Below are 18,126 nucleotides of genomic sequence, written 5' to 3'. Positions count from 1 at the left end.
AAAGCCATTTATGAATAGTTATTTTTTGGATATTTCAATATGTCTCAATTTCCTGGCTAAACTATGGTTAAAGGGTTAAGCATCCAGGTAGACCACTACTGGCCCATAGGACTGAGCTTCCTAGTTTTCTGTATCTATTATTATCCGCCCTATTTTAGCTTTGGTTTGACCAAAGCTAAGGCTAGTAAGGCTCCCAGAGAGTAGTCACAGTGATTCAACTCATGTAAGATAGAGTTTTTCCATTTGCTGATAAATTTATCAGAAATCAGAGGGATTAGACCAGGGCTTTTCAACCAGTGGTACGGGTACCACTTGTGGTACATTGGCACCTGGCAGGTGGTACGCGACCATCCTAGAAAAGTGGTAGTGGGGGAGGGGAATGAGCTGAACCGGTGGCAGCACCGCATAAGCCTGAGCAAGAGATGGCTGGAGCTGCAGGGCTGTAAGGGCTCAGTGGAAGCGCCAGGATCAGTGCCACTTTCCAGCTGATCGGTGCTTCTTTGGGGCTGTCAGGGTCTTTTGATTTACTTTCAGATGCTTGGCAACTGATTCATATTTATGACGGTCAGTGTCCCAGGGTCATGTGCAGTGACCAAAACCTGCTGCAACCACCCAGCAGATGGGAATAAAAACTAAACACCCACCCCCCTAGCCCCGCTGCCAATCCTCAACAGAAATGCTCACAACAATGAAAACCTCGGATAGGAGGAAGAGTGCCGCCAGGCCGGCAGGCAGGTGTCTTGCTCGGCTGTGGCTTGGGGGGCACTTTTTTCAGTGCCATTGTAACTTTGAACAGTCACTAAGCAAACTGTTGTAAGTCGAGGACTACAACACTTTCCCCCCCCCTTTTTTTTTTGGTCATCAAGTTTTTGACACCTTGCTAGGCGACGGGGGGGGGGGTACTCAGATGTTGCCATATCCTAAAAGTGGTACAATGGGTGAAAAGGTTGAAAAGCCCTGGATTAGACCACTACTATATAATCAGTAGCTCAGGGTATCATTATTGTATCAATCCTGAGTATAACAGTTTCTAGCTGGAGAATATATTGGGTATACATTGTGGTACCTGGAAAATATTTCTCAAAAACATGCTGAAGGAATTCCATCAGTGGTATGTTTTTATAGGTCATATATGTGCACCATTCAGAAGACTCAGAAGTACTTTGGTTCTATCTGTTCTTGCCCCAAAATCTATATACGAAGGTGAAATAAGTTTAAGGCCTGCATGATTATTTATAAGCTTCTAAGAAAACGAGGATGTGGGAGAACCAGCTTCAGATCTTCCATTCAGGCATGACATTTGCTGAATGGCATTCAATAAATCCTCCTGTAATTTCTAATGAGATCATTAGAAAATAAAATAAAATATTCATTTATTGTAATAAGCCTCCAATTCTGTACCTTTAAGTAGAATGAAAAGTGAACGTTTCTTATTAAACATTTTTTTAAAAATTTTAGGTTATGGTTTTGTGGACTTTGATAGTCCAGCTGCAGCTCAGAAAGCCGTATCTGCTCTGAAGGCCACTGGAGTTCAAGCACAGATGGCAAAGGTAAGATAATGTACTAGCGAAAGATCAGTGTGTGGCATTGGTACAACCTAAATAGTACCTAAAGAAGAGAGAAGACTGTATTTAAAGCAATCATTGCACTATTCCATTGTCCATCTGTCTTCAACCAGGCTGTGCCTTTATAAAACCTGGAAGCAAGCTGTTAAGACTTGGTGTGTTTCAACGTAATTTTATTAGGCTCCTGTGTTAATTTGTTTAACTTGATCTAAAGCAGTGTTCCAAACCATAGCAATTTTCAGCTGTGTCCGGTTCAATACCCAGAATTCTCCATAATTTGTAGAAATTGCCTTGATGGATAAATGTTGATCTGTAGCCATATAAACTCCCTTACAACAACATATTTCTTAAATAAAAAAACATCGTTAGGGATAATAGTTCAAATTGTGTTTGAGTTGAACTGCTGTACAAATGTTTAACCCTATTTTGTTATTTTTAAAAATAAGGCAGTGAATATACATAAAACTGGCCCCAAAGTCACCAAGATGGCTTTCATGCCTAAATCAGGACTAGAACTCAAAGTCTCCTAGGCTGTAGCCTGGTGCCCAAACCATAGACCACTAGCTGAATAAATTAAATTGTAATTTTAAATTTAAAATGGAAACTTTCTGCATGCTTATTGAAGGACCTCTGAAGTGAACCAACCATTTAGACTGGTAATAACAGACCTCAGTGAACTCAGCAATGCTAACTTCCAAAGACAAATGTATAGTATTGTGCAGTAAATTGAGTGTCTCATGTATACCTCTACTTACAGAGCAAAGTATTATCCTTGGAAATGTTCTACTTGAGATGATTTGATTTTGTAACCTTGGACCTATAGTTCTTGATACTGTGACTGCTGTAAATAAATTAAATGTTCTCTCTCAGAAACTATTTACTGTAATTGGCAGGTTGTCTGTCTGGGAAAAAAACCTCTTTTTCTTTTCTCTGTTTTGTCTTCAAGAAAAAGTTGAAAAGAATTGTTGCAAAGCTGGCCTTATTTGTTCAGAAGTAGCATAATTTCTTCTAAGTTTATATTGGGAATAAATAAACATAATTTAAAGTTTCACTGCTACTATTTCAAAATGATGTCTATAGGTCAGGGGTCGGCAACCTCGGCTCTTTTATGACTCATGGACTTCAACTCCCAGAATTCCTGACTCAGGAATTCTGGGAGTTGAAGTCCATGAGTCATAAAAGAGCCGAGGTTGCCTACCTCTGCTATAGGTAATTTCTCACTAGTCCTTTACCAAGTCTTCCAGTGTTACATAGCTATCATAAGGCCCAGCTTTCTTCAAAGAGAGCTTTTTTTAATACTTCAAATTACAAGCACGAGGAGAAGCTTGTTCTGGATCAGGCTACAGTGGAAGGAGAAAATATTACAGTACATTGCAAATCCCAATGAGCCTTCCCATCACCAGTTTTAGGAAGGGGAGAAAAATTGATGCATGCAGTATATTAAAGATAATATGTAGATAGTCCAATACAAGATGTTGGAAGCAAGCATTTGCCAAAGATCCTGAAGGCTATTTTTTTACTTGTAGTCACTCTTACCTGTTCCATAAATGGTGAAGGGGCATATGAAGAAAGAGATTATGTTGCGAGCCTTGAATTGCCCATACTATTTCATTAGAGCTGATGTACATTGAATCCCTTGTTGATAATGGCAGGCAAGTCCATACACTTAGTAGCTATTCTTTTAAGATGTCTCCTTTCAGGTTGAAAAATCTTTGCTATTTTGAACTTTTAAGTTATTTATTGTGCTTGTGTTTTAGAAAGATTAAATAGGGGCCAGACATAGCCTTTTTATAATATTAGTCCTGTTCCCAAGTGTAAAGTATTGCCGCATTTTCAGTGATGCTGTACTTTCCCTAGGATTCTCAGCTGAGGAAAAGCAGAGCTAATAGAAATATTCTTGGATGAATTCCAGGAAAACAAAATGTAAACCATATGTGTATTAATGCATATTTTATCACATGTACGAAAACATTTGCTCTTTCTGAAGTCAAATGCAATGTGCCTTGTTCTTTGGGTCTCTTTGTTAATGGTTGTGTCATATTGTTTAATGTCTATATATGTGACATCAAACAAAAATAAAACTATTTATACATGTCTACAGAGGTCTTCTCACATGCTATAATGGCTGTTATAAAATTTACATCTTGCCATATTCAAACCACTCTAGCTGATTCAGTTACAAAAGCACACAAACAGAATTAAGTGCTATAAAACTATACAATTTCATGAAATCTGGTTAAAGTTAAATTTCAAAACCTAAATTTCACCTTATTATCCATTGTCAATGATAATGATCAAGAAAATAAGCAATTTAAACCCCAAATAACTGGAAGAAGAAAACCATCTTTACAGCCCTCCTAAAAGATAACAGTGTAGGTATAGATATTATCACATAGACAGGATGGCCACCCATCTCTAGAGGAGGCAGATCTGAAACATCCCTTCCTACGCAGAACACACGGTTCAAATCCAATAATACATAGAAGTACAACCATGTAGGACTTTATAAAAGTAGCACTTTGAAGCCTAATGATAACTAACGCAGTGCCCACAAAACTGGTAGCACCAAACTGAAGCCTGCTTTTACCTGATCCAGGTAAACAGATTCTACACCAATTGTCTTGCGTCACGAGGACAAAGGCATAACTATTGCCAAGGCCTTAGCTGAAGTTGGGTAATGACTCCCTGACCAGAGATTCTACCTGCTGGTTAATCATTAGTTGTCCAGAAGAACCTCCAGGCTGCTTCTTTGGAAGGTGTGTGATCCCACCCAAGACCAATCTTACCTCCCATCTTTTCTTTTAGTTTATTTTGTACAATCCATAGCCCCCATACTATGTGAGGCTCTCTACTGCATATCCACATGTTTGGGATGTACAATTGGGTTATCATCATTATATTAAAGAGACCTCATTCCAAACTGACAGGTGACCTCTCCCATCAATTTCATACAACTGTTAAATTGCAGGGAGACAGGTTTGAGGCTTGTTGCACCCTACAAAGCAGTAGCCTAAGATTCAGCCACTCAACTTCCAACATTACTGTCTGAAACTAACCTATTCAGGAAGGAGTGAAACCACTCTAAAGGAGTAACCTTTCTCCCAGACCCCCAAAGGAAACTTGTTAAGATATAATGATTGACAATAACAAATTGTTCTGAGAGTTTTACGTGACTAAGAGGACTATATTCCCTTTGTCTAGGACACAACAAAGTTTATCCAGTAAAATGGTCATAATTTGCATTGACTGAAAGGGATTGAGGTAATCCATTGTATAGAGGAGATTGTACAATTGATGCACTATTTAATGGAATCTATTTTCTTATTTATAACATTTAAAAGTTTTGACTTTATTATTATATAGCTTTATACAGGTAATCCTTGATGACGACCACAACTGAACCTAAAATTTATGTTGCTAAGTGACAAATTGAAGAGACTTTTGCCCCATTTTACGACTTTTCTTGTCACATTTGTTAACTGAATCACTGCAGTTGTTAAATTTAATAATACGGACACTGCAACTATCATAAATGTGAGTCAGTTATCAAGCATCCAAATATAAATTATGTGACCATGGGGATACTGCAATGGTCTTGTGTATGAAAAATGGTCATACACAAGACCATTTTCACTGCCATTGTAACTTTGAATGGTCACTAAATATATCTTTTTAAAATAAGCATTGGTTATGTGGCATAAAATGGAAAGAGCAGTAGGGAATGCTTTTTAAAATGCATATCATAATAGTGACCTAATTTGATAAGTAACTCTGTTGTAATCAGTGAGGATGTCTGATTTAAATATTTGCTTGGGTAGAGTCCCTCCCAGCAAGCATAAAAGAACAAAAAATGCATTAATTTTGCATGTAAAGAGACTGAATTTACTTGATACTGTTACATATTAGTTCCAACATGCATAGGTGAGTTTGCACATCATGCTAAATCACAATGTAGTTTATTGTTTTGCAGTTGATTTATCAAGTGACATGAACCTACCTATTGTAGTTTGCAATCATGTTTTATAGCTGATATGAATAAAGTACACATTATTCAAGAAATCATGATTAATCAGACCATAGATTAGCTTAATAAGTGAATCAAGTCATATTTTAGATGTGGCCATTCCTTGCAAACTGATATATCTGTGCCTGGTTTGTACCACTTTAGACTGCAAACTTAGATTTTATTTGTTTCCTTTTTTAAAAAAATGTGTTTACGTAAAAAAAAACCTGTTTCACAGAAAAGTCTAATTTAGGACTTGTCCGTGATCTCTAGGTTGCGATGGCGACGACGATGATAGAATTTCTAGTTGTGAGCCATAGATAGATTATAGAAATTTTAAAATATATGGATTAGAAGAGGTATGTTAGAGATCACTGAGGTAATATAGGGCCCCAGTCATAGTGTATACACCTCAGGTCTGTACTTTTGTCGATTTAAAAAAAGTTATAATATTCAGCCTTTAATTTTTGCATTAGTTATGCACAACTGAATATTTTCTTACTACCAAATCAGACTAATTTTTAAAATACTTCGTATTATTTAGTAGCCTACATGTTGCTTTTGCCTAAAGTAATTTTATCCAGAGTAGCTTTGCACAGTACAGAGCAACAAGTCCAGATTTGCCATAGATTTTGTTAATTAATGATATATTCCGTGCACTTGAAAAATCCCTAGCCAATGCTGAGTTTTATGTATGTAGATGATAAATGTGTTCTTAAATACTTCTTTGATACCATAGCAATTTACAGGTTAAAGGATAATTGGAGAAGTGCTTAGAAGTTTGCCAGAAGAGGAAATTATTTGAGGTGAAGTGTTTGGTTTGAGCATTCTTAGTCTCATGTTAATTTGAAGAAACTTTTTATTTTAGAATGGGGGGAAAAAACTTACAAATTCTGGTTGGTGAAAAATATTGGTATGCAAAGCATTCCAAATTTGAACTGTTTCAAGCAGAGGCACCCAGTTTCATCAGAATGACAAAATGAACATCACAACTTAAGTTCTGCTCTTGAGGTATATGTGTCCAACATCATGATGCATCCATGAAAGAGGGAAGCTTATGCCAGGATATCTGTTTCATCATTCATATAAGCAACTCTTGTCCCCACATGTGCATGTCTTTGGTTTCAAGGTTTAAACATCCCCTTGAACAGCACAGAACTACTATTTTGAGTATGAAATGGGAGGTTATTTATTTAATTAGATTAGGTTAGGTCTTTGTAGAAGTGTTCCAAGTTTCATATAACTCTGTTTCTATCTTGAGACATTCTGGAAAGGGTCAAAACTGAAGCATATTGCACTCTTATACTTGAAACAATCATTTTTACGTCAAAATGGGGCATTTTTACTTTGGAATATGTATATGCACTTAGTAAAAAGTATTGAATTGGAAATAGGCAATTAGGCAACATTATAAAATTGTCAGGTTTCCAGGATGAAAGTCAGTGCTTGCTCTAGAACAAATTGAGCACAATTATTTTTACCATATATACTTGAGTATAAGCCGAATTTTTCAGCCCACTTTTTGGGCTGAAAAATCCACTTCGGCTTATACTCCAGTGAACAACAAAAAAAGAACTTACCGAGGACTTGCGCGCGGCCGAGCTACTTTGCCTGACGCTGCTGGGGTCGCCCGGGCGCCTCTGCTCGCCCTCAGCAGCACCTGGCCCGGAATCACATGCGAAACAAGCCCGGCAGAGGAGCCGGAGCGGCGAACAGAGGTGCCCGGCCCAGATCCTGCAAGGCCCGGCCGAGACGCGCCCCCAGCAGCGGAGCTGCTCCGGCTCCTCTGCCGGGCTTGTTTTGCATGTGAGCTACTTTGCCTGACGCTGCTGGGGTCGCGTCTCGGCCGGGGCCTTGCAGGATCCGGCCCGGGCGCCTCTGCTCGCCCTCAGCAGCACCTGGCCCGGAATCACATGCGAAATAAGCCCGGCAGAGGAGCCGGAGCGGCAAGCAAAGACGCCCGCCCGGATCCTGCAAGGCCCTGGCCGAGACGCACCCCCAGCAACGGAGCCGCTCCGGCTCCTCTGCCGGGCTTGTTTTGCATGTGAGCTACTTTGCCTGACGCTGAGAAGACCCGCTTGGGCACTCGGGTTGGTGTCAGTCTCCGCAGGCCCTTCTCGTTTCCAGGAACATCAAGCGTGCTTGGCTCCCCACCCCCACGGCAGGGCAGGGCAGGGCAGAGACTTGCTCGCCCTTCTGACGGCCCTGAAGAGAAACGAAGGGCTTGCAAACTCCCCGCGAGAAGCTGGGCGAAGTGCGCGGCTGGGCGAGTGTGTGCCTGCGCGCGTATTTACGAAAGAAACGCTCCGAGAGTTCTTCTTTCTCCGCCCCCTTGGGGGGAACTCTAGCAACTGCTGTAGCCGCGCTTCTCTTCTCGGCTCCGAAAATAGGGATTTCTACTCTCTCTCTCTCTCTCTCCCCTCCCCACCCCGCATTCTCCTGCCTCTTCGATTGCGACAATAAAAGGGCGAAGGGTGCGCTGGTTTCTTCCTCCTTCCTCCCCCCCTCCCCTCCCCGATTGTCAGGTGTGGCTTCGACTTTAGTTTTTGCCTACGGTGCTAGGGAGTTGCCAGTGGTGGGATCGTTTTCGGAGTTGCGTGCTTGGCCCAGAGGTGCAAACAAAATGTTTGGAAAAAGGGGGGTGAGGTGGGGTGGGGTGGGGTGGAGGAAGCAGTTTGCGAAGCAGCCGAAATGGGGGTATATAGAGGATGGGAGGTTCCCACCGAGAGAGCCAGCAGAGTTGTTGTCGAAGCGCGTCACACGCCTTTCCAACCACCAGAGAAGGGAGGAATAAGAAAGAAACACACACACACACACACACACACACACACCAGGAAATCGAGAGCGCCGCCTTAAGTTAAAGGTGGCGGACGGGCCCGAGAAAAAAGGCTGCAAAACTCCAATCTTTTAAAGCGTGCGGTGTTGTTGTGTTTTTTTTTCCTCCCCCCGAAAGTGAACGGCAGCTTTCCGTACTAGTGTATTTGTACTGCCGCGAGTGACAACTGACAAAGCTTGCCGGTGTGATCTTGATTTTGGAACTGATGAAGTCTGTTAACTAATTGATTGGCACTCCGGTCGCTCATCGCCGTGAAACTAGACCTTGTTTTTGGGTGTTTTTTTTGTACTTTGAGCTGATCAAATGGAATAAATGGAATAAATAAAAACACTGGCATGTCAAGACACCAGCACAAAGTCCAAGGTACAAGCAGCTCTCCTTCAGTCATTATTGAAACATTTGATCAGCCCAACTTCTTCTTCTTATTATTATTATTAAATATGTTTTTTAACCAAGCGTGACTTCACTGAGCTGAATAGTGCAGGGTTGCCTGCGTGTTTGCTTGTTCTGGGTAGAAAAAACACTGTCGACCCCGGCATCTTTTGCGGGGATTTCCCATTTCCCGTTGCGAAACCAGCCGAGCCCAAGTCCACCCTTTCTTTTTTTTCCACGGCACGCTCGGTGCCTTTCCCACGATCGTGTCTCCTTCAGATCTTACGCAAGCTTCCTCGATTTCCTGGTGTGTGTGTGTGTGTGTGTGTGTGTGTTTCTTTCTTATTCCTCCCTTCTCTGGTGGTTGGAAAGGCGTGTGACGCGCTTCGACAACAACTCTGCTGGCTCTCTCGGTGGGAACCTCCCATCCTCTATATACCCCCATTTCGGCTGCTTCGCAAACTGCTTCCTCCACCCCACCCCACCCCACCTCACCCCTCCCCGCAAAAGATGCCGGGGTCGACAGCGTTTTTTCTACCCGGAACAAGCAAACACGCAGGCAACCCTGCACTATTCAGCTCAGTGAAGTCACGCTTGGTTAAAAAACAGATTTAATAATAATAATAAGAAGAAGACGTTGGGCTGATCAAATGTTTCAATAATGACTGAAGGAGAGCTGCTTGTACCTTGGTCTTTGTGCTGGTGTCTTGACATGCCAGTGTTTTTATTTATTCCATTTATTCCATTTGATCAGCCCAAAGTACAAAAAAAACACCAAAAACAAGGTCTAGTTTCACGGCGATGAGCGACCGGAGTGCCAATCAATTAGTTAACAGACTTCATCAGTTCCAAAATCAAGATCACACCGGCAAGCTTTGTCAGTTGTCACTCGCGGCAGTACAAATACACTAGTACGGAAAGCTGCCGTTCACTTTCGGGGGGAGGAAAAAAAACACAACAACACCGCACGCTTTAAAAGATTGGAGTTTTGCAGCCTTTTTTCTCGGGCCCGTCCGCCACCTTTAACTTAAGGCGGCGCTCTCGATTTCCTGGTGTGTGTGTGTGTTTCTTTCTTATTCCTCCCTTCTCTGGTGGTTGGAAAGGCGTGTGACGCGCTTCGACAACAACTCTGCTGGCTCTCTCGGTGGGAACCTCCCATCCTCTATATACCCCCATTTCGGCTGCTTCGCAAACTGCTTCCTCCACCCCACCCCACCCCACCTCACCCCCCTTTTTCCAAACATTTTGTTTGCACCTCTGGGCCAAGCACGCAACTCCGAAAACGATCCCACCACTGGCAACTCCCTAGCACCGTAGGCAAAAACTAAAGTCGAAGCCACACCTGACAATCGGGGAGGGGAGGGGGGGAGGAAGGAGGAAGAAACCAGCGCACCCTTCGCCCTTTTATTGTCGCAATCGAAGAGGCAGGAGAATGCGGGGTGGGGAGGGGAGAGAGAGAGAGAGAGTAGAAATCCCTATTTTCGGAGCCGAGAAGAGAAGCGCGGCTACAGCAGTTGCTAGAGTTCCCCCCAAGGGGGCAGAGAAAGAAGAACTCTCGGAGCGTTTCTTTCGTAAATACGCGCGCAGGCACACACTCGCCCAGCCGCGCACTTCGCCCAGCTTCTCGCGGGGAGTTTGCAAGCCCTTCGTTTCTCTTCAGGGCCGTCAGAAGGGCGAGCAAGTCTCTGCCCTGCCCTGCCCTGTCGTGGGGGTGGGGAGCCAAGCGCGCTTGACGTTCCTGGAAACGAGAAGGGCCTGCGGAGACTGACACCAACCCAAGTGCCCAAGCGGGTCTTCTCAGCGTCAGGCAAAGTAGCTCACATGCAAAACAAGCCCGGCAGAGGAGCCGGAGCGGCTCCGTTGCTGGGGGTGCGTCTCGGCCGGGGCCTTGCAGGATCCGGGCGGGCGTCTTTGCTCGCCGCTCCGGCTCCTCTGCCGGGCTTGTTTCGCATGTGATTCCGGGCCAGGTGCTGCTGAGGGCGAGCAGAGGCGCCCGGGCCGGATCCTGCAAGGCCCCGGCCGAGACGCGACCCCAGCAGCGTCAGGCAAAGTAGCTCACATGCAAAACAAGCCCGGCAGAGGAGCCGGAGCAGCTCCGCTGCTGGGGGCGTGTCTCGGCCGGGCCTTGCAGGATCTGGGCCGGGCGCCTCTGCTCGCCGCTCCGGCTCCTCTGCCAGGCTTGTTTCGCGTGCGAGCTACTTTGCCGGCCGCTGCTGAGGGAAGATCTCTGGAGAGGAGCATAAGGTGAGCTGCTGCATTTCCCAGCCTCGGCTTATACTCGAGTCACTAACTTTTTCCATTTTTTGGGGGGGTAAAATTAGGGGTCTCGGCTTATATTCGAGTCGGCTTATACTCAAGTATATACGGTATTTTTAAATCACATTTGTTTTAATAGAATTACTGTTGTATGTTTCTGACCAGGATTTGTTAGATTTGCTGAGTAATTCTTTTCTTGGAAAATTCTAATGTATCTTTATAAATCATTATTTCTGATATAGATTACAAATATAAAACGTTGCCTTATCTAAAGCACTTGTTGCCTAGACTTACAATTTGTTATCTTGTCCATTGCTATGTTAACTTTTTCCTTCTGATGATTACCTCATTCACAAAAGCATTTTTGTTAACAGCAGAGCATTTTCTCTGAAAATTTGTTAAGTAATAAGGGCTTAAGAAGATTAGAAAATTTGTGTTGAATCCACACAAAATATTCTGTTTCCTCAGTGGAGACCATGAGAAGATCATATGTAGAACAAAACTGAAATAGTGCCCTCCTTCCATAGGAGTTGATATTCAGAGGCATGGTCCTCTGGTTAGTCATATTATTTGTAGTCTGTTCCATGAACTTATATAGCTTACCAAAATATATATCTTCAGGGCACAGTATTGATATGTCTCCCTAGATCTGATCCATCTGCATGTCATGATGAAGTAAATACTGAGTATCTATCAAAGGCAGTGTAGGCAGTAACTGTAGACCGTTCCCTTGATTCTTGTTAGGTTTCAGGCTCCATCTGTGATTTTTGTTATGAATCTGTGGAGAACTGACTTCCCACAGGCCCAGAGAATTGGACCATGGTATTATCTATCTCCGTAACTGCCTTTGAGGCCTCTTAGGAATAAAAATAGTGGGGGGCAACAGAATTTTGGGGATAATATAGCCCAGTAGTTGAGGGAAAGCTAAGCAAACTGGGGTAGTAGTCCCAAGAGGATGGTAGCCATTTTGTGAATAAGCAACATTCCCCATTGCAATAATGTTATAGGAGTGTGCAAAATGCATTTTTAAATTGGCTCATTCTTGTGCTTAGACTGGAAGCTGAAGATGGTGTAAAATGTGATAGCCAAACTACTAAATGAGGCACTTGACTGGGCACATAAGAATTAAACAAATAAGATTTGCATTGCTTTAGCAACTGGGGCTAATTAATCTGAATTATAGTGATTACCAATATTTGTACTAATCCTTGTTAAATCTTATTTGAATGATCAAGATGTCTGTTATTTATGCAGGTAATAGTAATAATTTTTCAACAAATCAGAATGGATTGAAGATAATTGGTAAAGGTAAAAGCAAACCAGATCAAATGACTGTTTAAACCTCTGCTTTAAAGTATCAATAAAAAAGCACCAATACATTAAACTGTCTAAATTTGGTGGGATATTCAAAAATAAATTTACCTGTGGCTCATTATTATTAAAGATAATTCCATAAGGTAGGTGCCACCTTAAAGTAGGAACAATGCATGTCCCTAATCTAGCTTTTTAATAAATCAAGAAGTAGGGAATTAAATCCATAATAGCTTCTGTTTATTTCTCAGAATAATTATTTTTAGGCCTGAATGCTGTTTCACATATCACAGTCTTGTTCTCATCAACTAAAGACTTTTAAATATTTTGTGTACCTGTTAATTTTCTTAGTCCTAATACAGTCCACTTCAAATAAATAAAAATTTTAAACTTATATATACAAGTTCCTGGTCCTCAAGTTACAAGGCCATAGTATGGGAAATAGGTTTCAAAAAACAATAGGGAGGGAGAGAATACACTTGTATGCAGGGCTTTTTTCTCATAGAACGCTCAGAATGGCGTTCCGGAACCTTTTTTTTTTTTGCAAAAAACAACAACAACCACCCAGCTCCCTTATTGGTTTTCCTAAGCCTATTGTAGGGCTAGCAATCTTGGCTCTTTTTTATGACTCATGAACTTCAACTCCCAGAAATCCTGAGCCAGCCATGCTGAAGGGAAAGGGAGAGGTTTCCAAGCTGAGCCATTCTGGCTCAGGTATTCTGGGAGTTGAAGTCCTTGAGTCATAAAAGACCCTGCACTAGAGGAGTACATTAAAATTATTTACAGGATTACTTCTTTAGGAACTAAACTTTTAGAATCTAAAACAGCTAATTCAGAAAAGCCAACAGGAAAGAACCTCACATTTTTCATCTGCTTCTGTCTTTTGGAAGGTAAAATTAGATAACAAAATAATCTATTTCTTATGTTAACATCTCTGCAATGAAATCAAAGGTAACAGGAAAGAAATGAGGAACATTTTTCTCAATGTAATATGTCTAATTTAGCTGATTCTAGAAAAAAATAGTATCTTTTGTACACTTTTGAAAACTTTTGAATCTAAACAATTCTTAACAATGAAATATTCTTAATTTGGACTTTACTTTTACTGTTTGAACTGTTGTGTGTTTTGAAAAATAGATTATTTAGAATCTAGTTATGTTACACTTCAGTCTTTAAATAATTAACCTAGTACATACATAACAATATATGATGTTTTCCCTGGTGAGCTTAACATCAATAACAACATTTATTAAAAAGGCTAAAATAATTTCTGGGGGTATTATCTGTATAGTAAAATTTTGGACAAGCAGTGATCATCTTACATATGTGCATAAGCGTAGTCAGTAGCATATGCCTTTTTAAAAATATCAAACATGCAAAGAAACAAAAATAAGTCCAAAATATCTGTATTACATCCAGAAATGCCAACTTTGCAACCAATATTTCTCATCCATAACTATGGCACTCTAAGGATACCTGCATACATGCAAATGTTTCTCTGGGATCAGTAACGCAACAGGGATTGCTTTTTCCTTCCAGTAACATATACCTAAAATCAGTTTATTGCATTTGGCAATTAAACTAAAAAAACTCATTCATTTAATTTGAAATCAAGTGAAAAATTGATTTAAATTATTTTATTAAAACAAGTTAATGGCAATTCTTTTATAAAAAGTTGCCTCAAACAAAATGAGTTTGACATGCCTGCTCTAGATAGTTGAATGCTCCAAAATAAATTCTAGACCAGGCCTGTACATGCAGCCTACCAAGCACTCTTGGATAGAGCACAGACTTTTTTTTTAAAGTAATAAAATCACCACCACTGCCCTGAAAGTCATGTTGCCTAGTGCCTCCATGGCTTACCATGACCACAAGCTCCAACACTGTAGATGCTCCTCTAGTCACCAAATCATTGATTAGCCCACCAGCATTCCTTTGCAGACCACAAAGATTTTTAATTTATCAATGTGGGCCTTTCCTTTCTACAAGTTGATGATGATGATGATGATGATGATGATGATGATAATAATAATAATAATAATAATAATAATAATAATAATAAGAAGAAGAAGAAGAAGAAGAAGAAGAAGAAGAAGAAGAAGAAGAAGAAGAAGAAGAAGAAGAAGAAGAAGAAGAAGAAGAAGAAGAAGTTGGAAGGGACCTTGGAGGTCATCTAGTCCAACCCCCTGCTCAGGCAGGAAACCCTATACCATTTCAGACAAATGGCTGGCCAGTCTCTTCTTAAAAACTTCCAGTGTTGGAGCATTCACCACTTCTGGAGGCAGGTTGTTCCACTGGTTAGTTGTTCTAACTGTCAGGAAATTTCTCCTTAGTTCTAGGTTGCTTCTCCTTGACTAGTTTCCATGCATTGCTTCTTGTCCTGCTTTCAGGTGCTTTGGAGAATAGCTTGACTCCCTCTTCTTTGTGGCAGCCCCTGAGATATTGGAACACTGCTATCATGTCACCCCTCACCCTTCTCTTCATTAAACTACACATACCCAATTCCAGCAACCGTTCCCTATATGTTTTAGCCTCCAGTCCCCCAATCATCTTTGTTGCTCTTCTCTGTACTCTTTCTAGAGTCTCGACATCTTTTTTACATTGTGGTTACCAAAACTGGATGCAATATTCCAGGTGTGGCCTTACCAAAGCATTGTAAAGTGGTATTAGTACTTATTTTATTTTATTTTATTTTATTTATTACATTTATATCCCGCCCTTCTCCAAAGACTCAGAGCGGCTTACAAGCTTAGCAGTAGCCTTCATTCTATGTATATGCCTGCTTGTTAGGGCTTTCACACACCCCCAAGCGGCATTATTACAAAGTCAGCTTAATTGCCCCCAACAATCTGGGTCCTCATACTTCAGGTGATCTTGATTCTATCCCTCTATTAATGCAGCCTAGCACTGTGTTGGCTTTTTTGGCAGCTGCAGCACACTGCTGGCTCATATTTAAGTGATTGTACACTAGGACTCCGAGATCTCTCTCACAGTTACTACTATTGAGCAGGGTACCACCTATATTATACCTGTGCATTTGATTTTTCCTGCCTAAATGTAGAACCTTACTTTTTTCACAATTGAATTGCATTTTGTTAGATAGCGCCCAGTGTTCGAGTCTGTCCAGATCCTCCTGTATCTTAAGCCTATCTTCTGGAGTATTGGCTATTCCTGCCAGCTTGGTGTTGTCTGCAAATTTGATGAGTTCCCCATCTATCCCCTCATCCAAACCATTGATGAAGATGTTGAAGAGCTGCACAGACCTCTTCTAGATTTTCCTCTTGCCTTTCCGAGTTAACTCCTTGGTCTGTCATTGAGCAAGAATTGACTTTGTAGGGAAGCATATTATCATTTGATGTATATTTAACATATGTTCTACCTTTATTTATCAATTATATAATATTTGTATGCAATCCACATGGCGAGGTTTGGGGAAACTTACAATAGAAAAAATATATTTTTAAAATCATAAGATTAAAACATCGCCTGACCCGCACCACCTCCGCTGCCCACATTGCGCAGCCCCGCCATATGGAGTGGGCTCTGCTGCTCCCACAGCACCAGGGAGGGGAACCTGCCGCCAACACCCTTCGCACCTGTGACTGCAGCAGCACCGCCCCCCCGCCTCCTGCGCCCGCCAAGATGAGAGTTCCGGCACCTTTTTTTTTTTTTTAGAAAAAAGCACTGCTTTTATGTGTGTTTGTGTGTGTGTGTGTGTGTGTGTGTGTGTGTGTGTGTGTGTAGAGATAGCGCTTTTAATAAGCTGTGATTTAACAGTGAATTCTGTTTGGGTTTTTGTTTTTTTTTTGCATCTTGGAGCATACTTCAGGATGTGCATAAACTCTATGATGAAATGGTTAACTTAGCTTGTTGCTATTTAATAACGATATTTTGTTATATTTTAGGAAAACCAAGTATATTCATCATACTGAAAGTTTCATATATTAACCTCTTCCTTATATGTTAATAGTGAAAGATTAACATAAAACACCCTAAAAGATGAAAATGCCTCACAATCTCTTTTTGAAAATTTCCAGTGCTGGAGCATTCATTCACAGCTTCTGGAGGCAACTTGTTCCACTGATTAATTGTTCACACCGTTAGGAAATTTCTCCTTAGTTCTAGGTTGCCTCTCTCCTTGATTAGTTTCTGTCCATTGCTTCTTGTCTTGCCTTCAGGTGCTTTGGAGAATAGCTTGAATTCCTCTTCTTTATGGCAGCCTCTGTGATATTGGAACACTGCTATCATGTCACCCCTCGTCCTTCTCTTCCTTAAACTAGACATACCCAATTGCAGCAACTGTTATTTATATGTTAAAGCCTCCAGTCCCCTGATCATCTTTGTTGATCTTCTCTGTACTCTTTCTGGAGTCTCAACATGATTATTCAGAATTTATGGCACATAAACTGTGATCTTAAATGTGTTTTGCTTTGTTATTACATCTGAGTTGGTTGATCTAATATTTTTACAGAGCTGGAGCCAGAGGAAAGTGTGTGTATGTGTGTTTATATGTTTACAGCAAAAGCTCATTTCCTACTTATAATCTTCCAGGCCTTAAAAATGTTCTCTAGTCGTGCACTGCAGCTTAGAAAGCAAAGGAAAAATGAGGTTTTTAAAAAATATCTGGCAAGGGTAGTTTTCATAAATGAAACCCACATATTCTTTGCCATTAGGATCTTAGAAAGTATCTGTGTGTGGAGATTTAGCTAAGAAAAAGAAAATGTAAGCATAGCATTTATAAATAAGTCTGAATCTAAATAGTGCATTGAAAATCTGTGTGCTCCCTTTAAGCCTCCAGCTACTCAGATATTTTAAGGACTCCAGGAGTGGCTTTTCCTGGGGATGTTGACAGTGCCATTAATAACATAAATGAGTAGAAGAATCTTCATCTTGCTTAATAGAGATTTTGAACACAAGGCATGAGTTTTGACCTTCTGCATCATTGTGATGGATGCTTCCTCAAAGACATTTTTATAATATAAAAAAGAGAAGGCAGGCAACATACATGGCAACTTTTGTCTTTTGTTTTTTATGTGAATCAGCCTAATCAACTAGTTGTAATTGAGATAATTTGGTATTGGGGGGAGGGTGTTAAGCAGCACAGCCTTCCATCTTTGCTTTCTATGCCATTGTGGAGCAAATGCTTCTCCTTTTATTTGGGATTTTTTTCATTTGAATGTAATTGTAGAGATAATAATAGCTTACATTATCACAAGAAGGAAGAGCTTCATGCTGTGAATGCTGGTAGCAATGAATAGATGTAATCACAGGTTTTGGACACAACCGTTTCTTTAGAGAAGTTTTCATTGATCTCCATTGAAGCTTGGTAGACCGCTGTTTGATGACTTCAGAATTAAAAGTTTGTTGGCTGTAGCCTATATTATTATTAGATTCACTTTATTCTGAAGACTTTGGTAATAGATTACATCCCATAGAAACTATCTTATATTTTGTATGGCTCATAACTGTAACAACTAATAAGATAATGTTAATTGCTTTTCAGCAACAGGAGCAAGATCCAACTAATTTATATATTTCCAATTTGCCACTTTCAATGGATGAACAAGAGCTTGAGAATATGCTAAAACCCTTTGGACAGGTTATCTCAACAAGAATACTTCGTGATTCCAATGGCACAAGTCGTGGAGTTGGCTTTGCAAGGTAGGTTGTCATTCATGTAAGGGGTTTTTGTTTTTGTTTTTAAATGGTTTCTTCCTGAGTCTTTGGTGCTGTCTGAACTTTTCACAGATGTCTCATTACCCAAATAGGTAACATCATCAGTG

General features: G+C 40.9%; 1 protein-coding gene across 6 annotated transcripts in view; it reads left to right on the top strand.

Annotated features, from left to right (window-relative positions):
* RBMS1 (RNA binding motif single stranded interacting protein 1) overlaps positions 1-18,126 on the top strand; it is a 139,643-nt gene that overhangs the window by 98,130 nt on the left and 23,387 nt on the right. For all 6 annotated transcript variants that reach the window (XR_014026704.1, XR_014026705.1, XM_081329710.1 and 3 more), the window contains exons 4-5: positions 1,459-1,550; positions 17,847-18,004. Coding sequence is in view for 4 of the 6 variants with exons in the window: in XM_081329710.1 (XP_081185836.1) it covers positions 1,459-1,550; positions 17,847-18,004 (250 nt within the window). In the remaining 2 variants the exon portion in view is untranslated. The remainder of the gene's footprint in view (positions 1-1,458; positions 1,551-17,846; positions 18,005-18,126) is intronic.

This window comes from Vipera berus (assembly GCF_964194415.1).
Source record: "Vipera berus genome assembly, chromosome: 1".
Classification (NCBI taxonomy): Eukaryota; Metazoa; Chordata; class Lepidosauria; order Squamata; family Viperidae; genus Vipera; species Vipera berus.
This window is presented reverse-complemented; position numbering and strand designations above follow the sequence as displayed.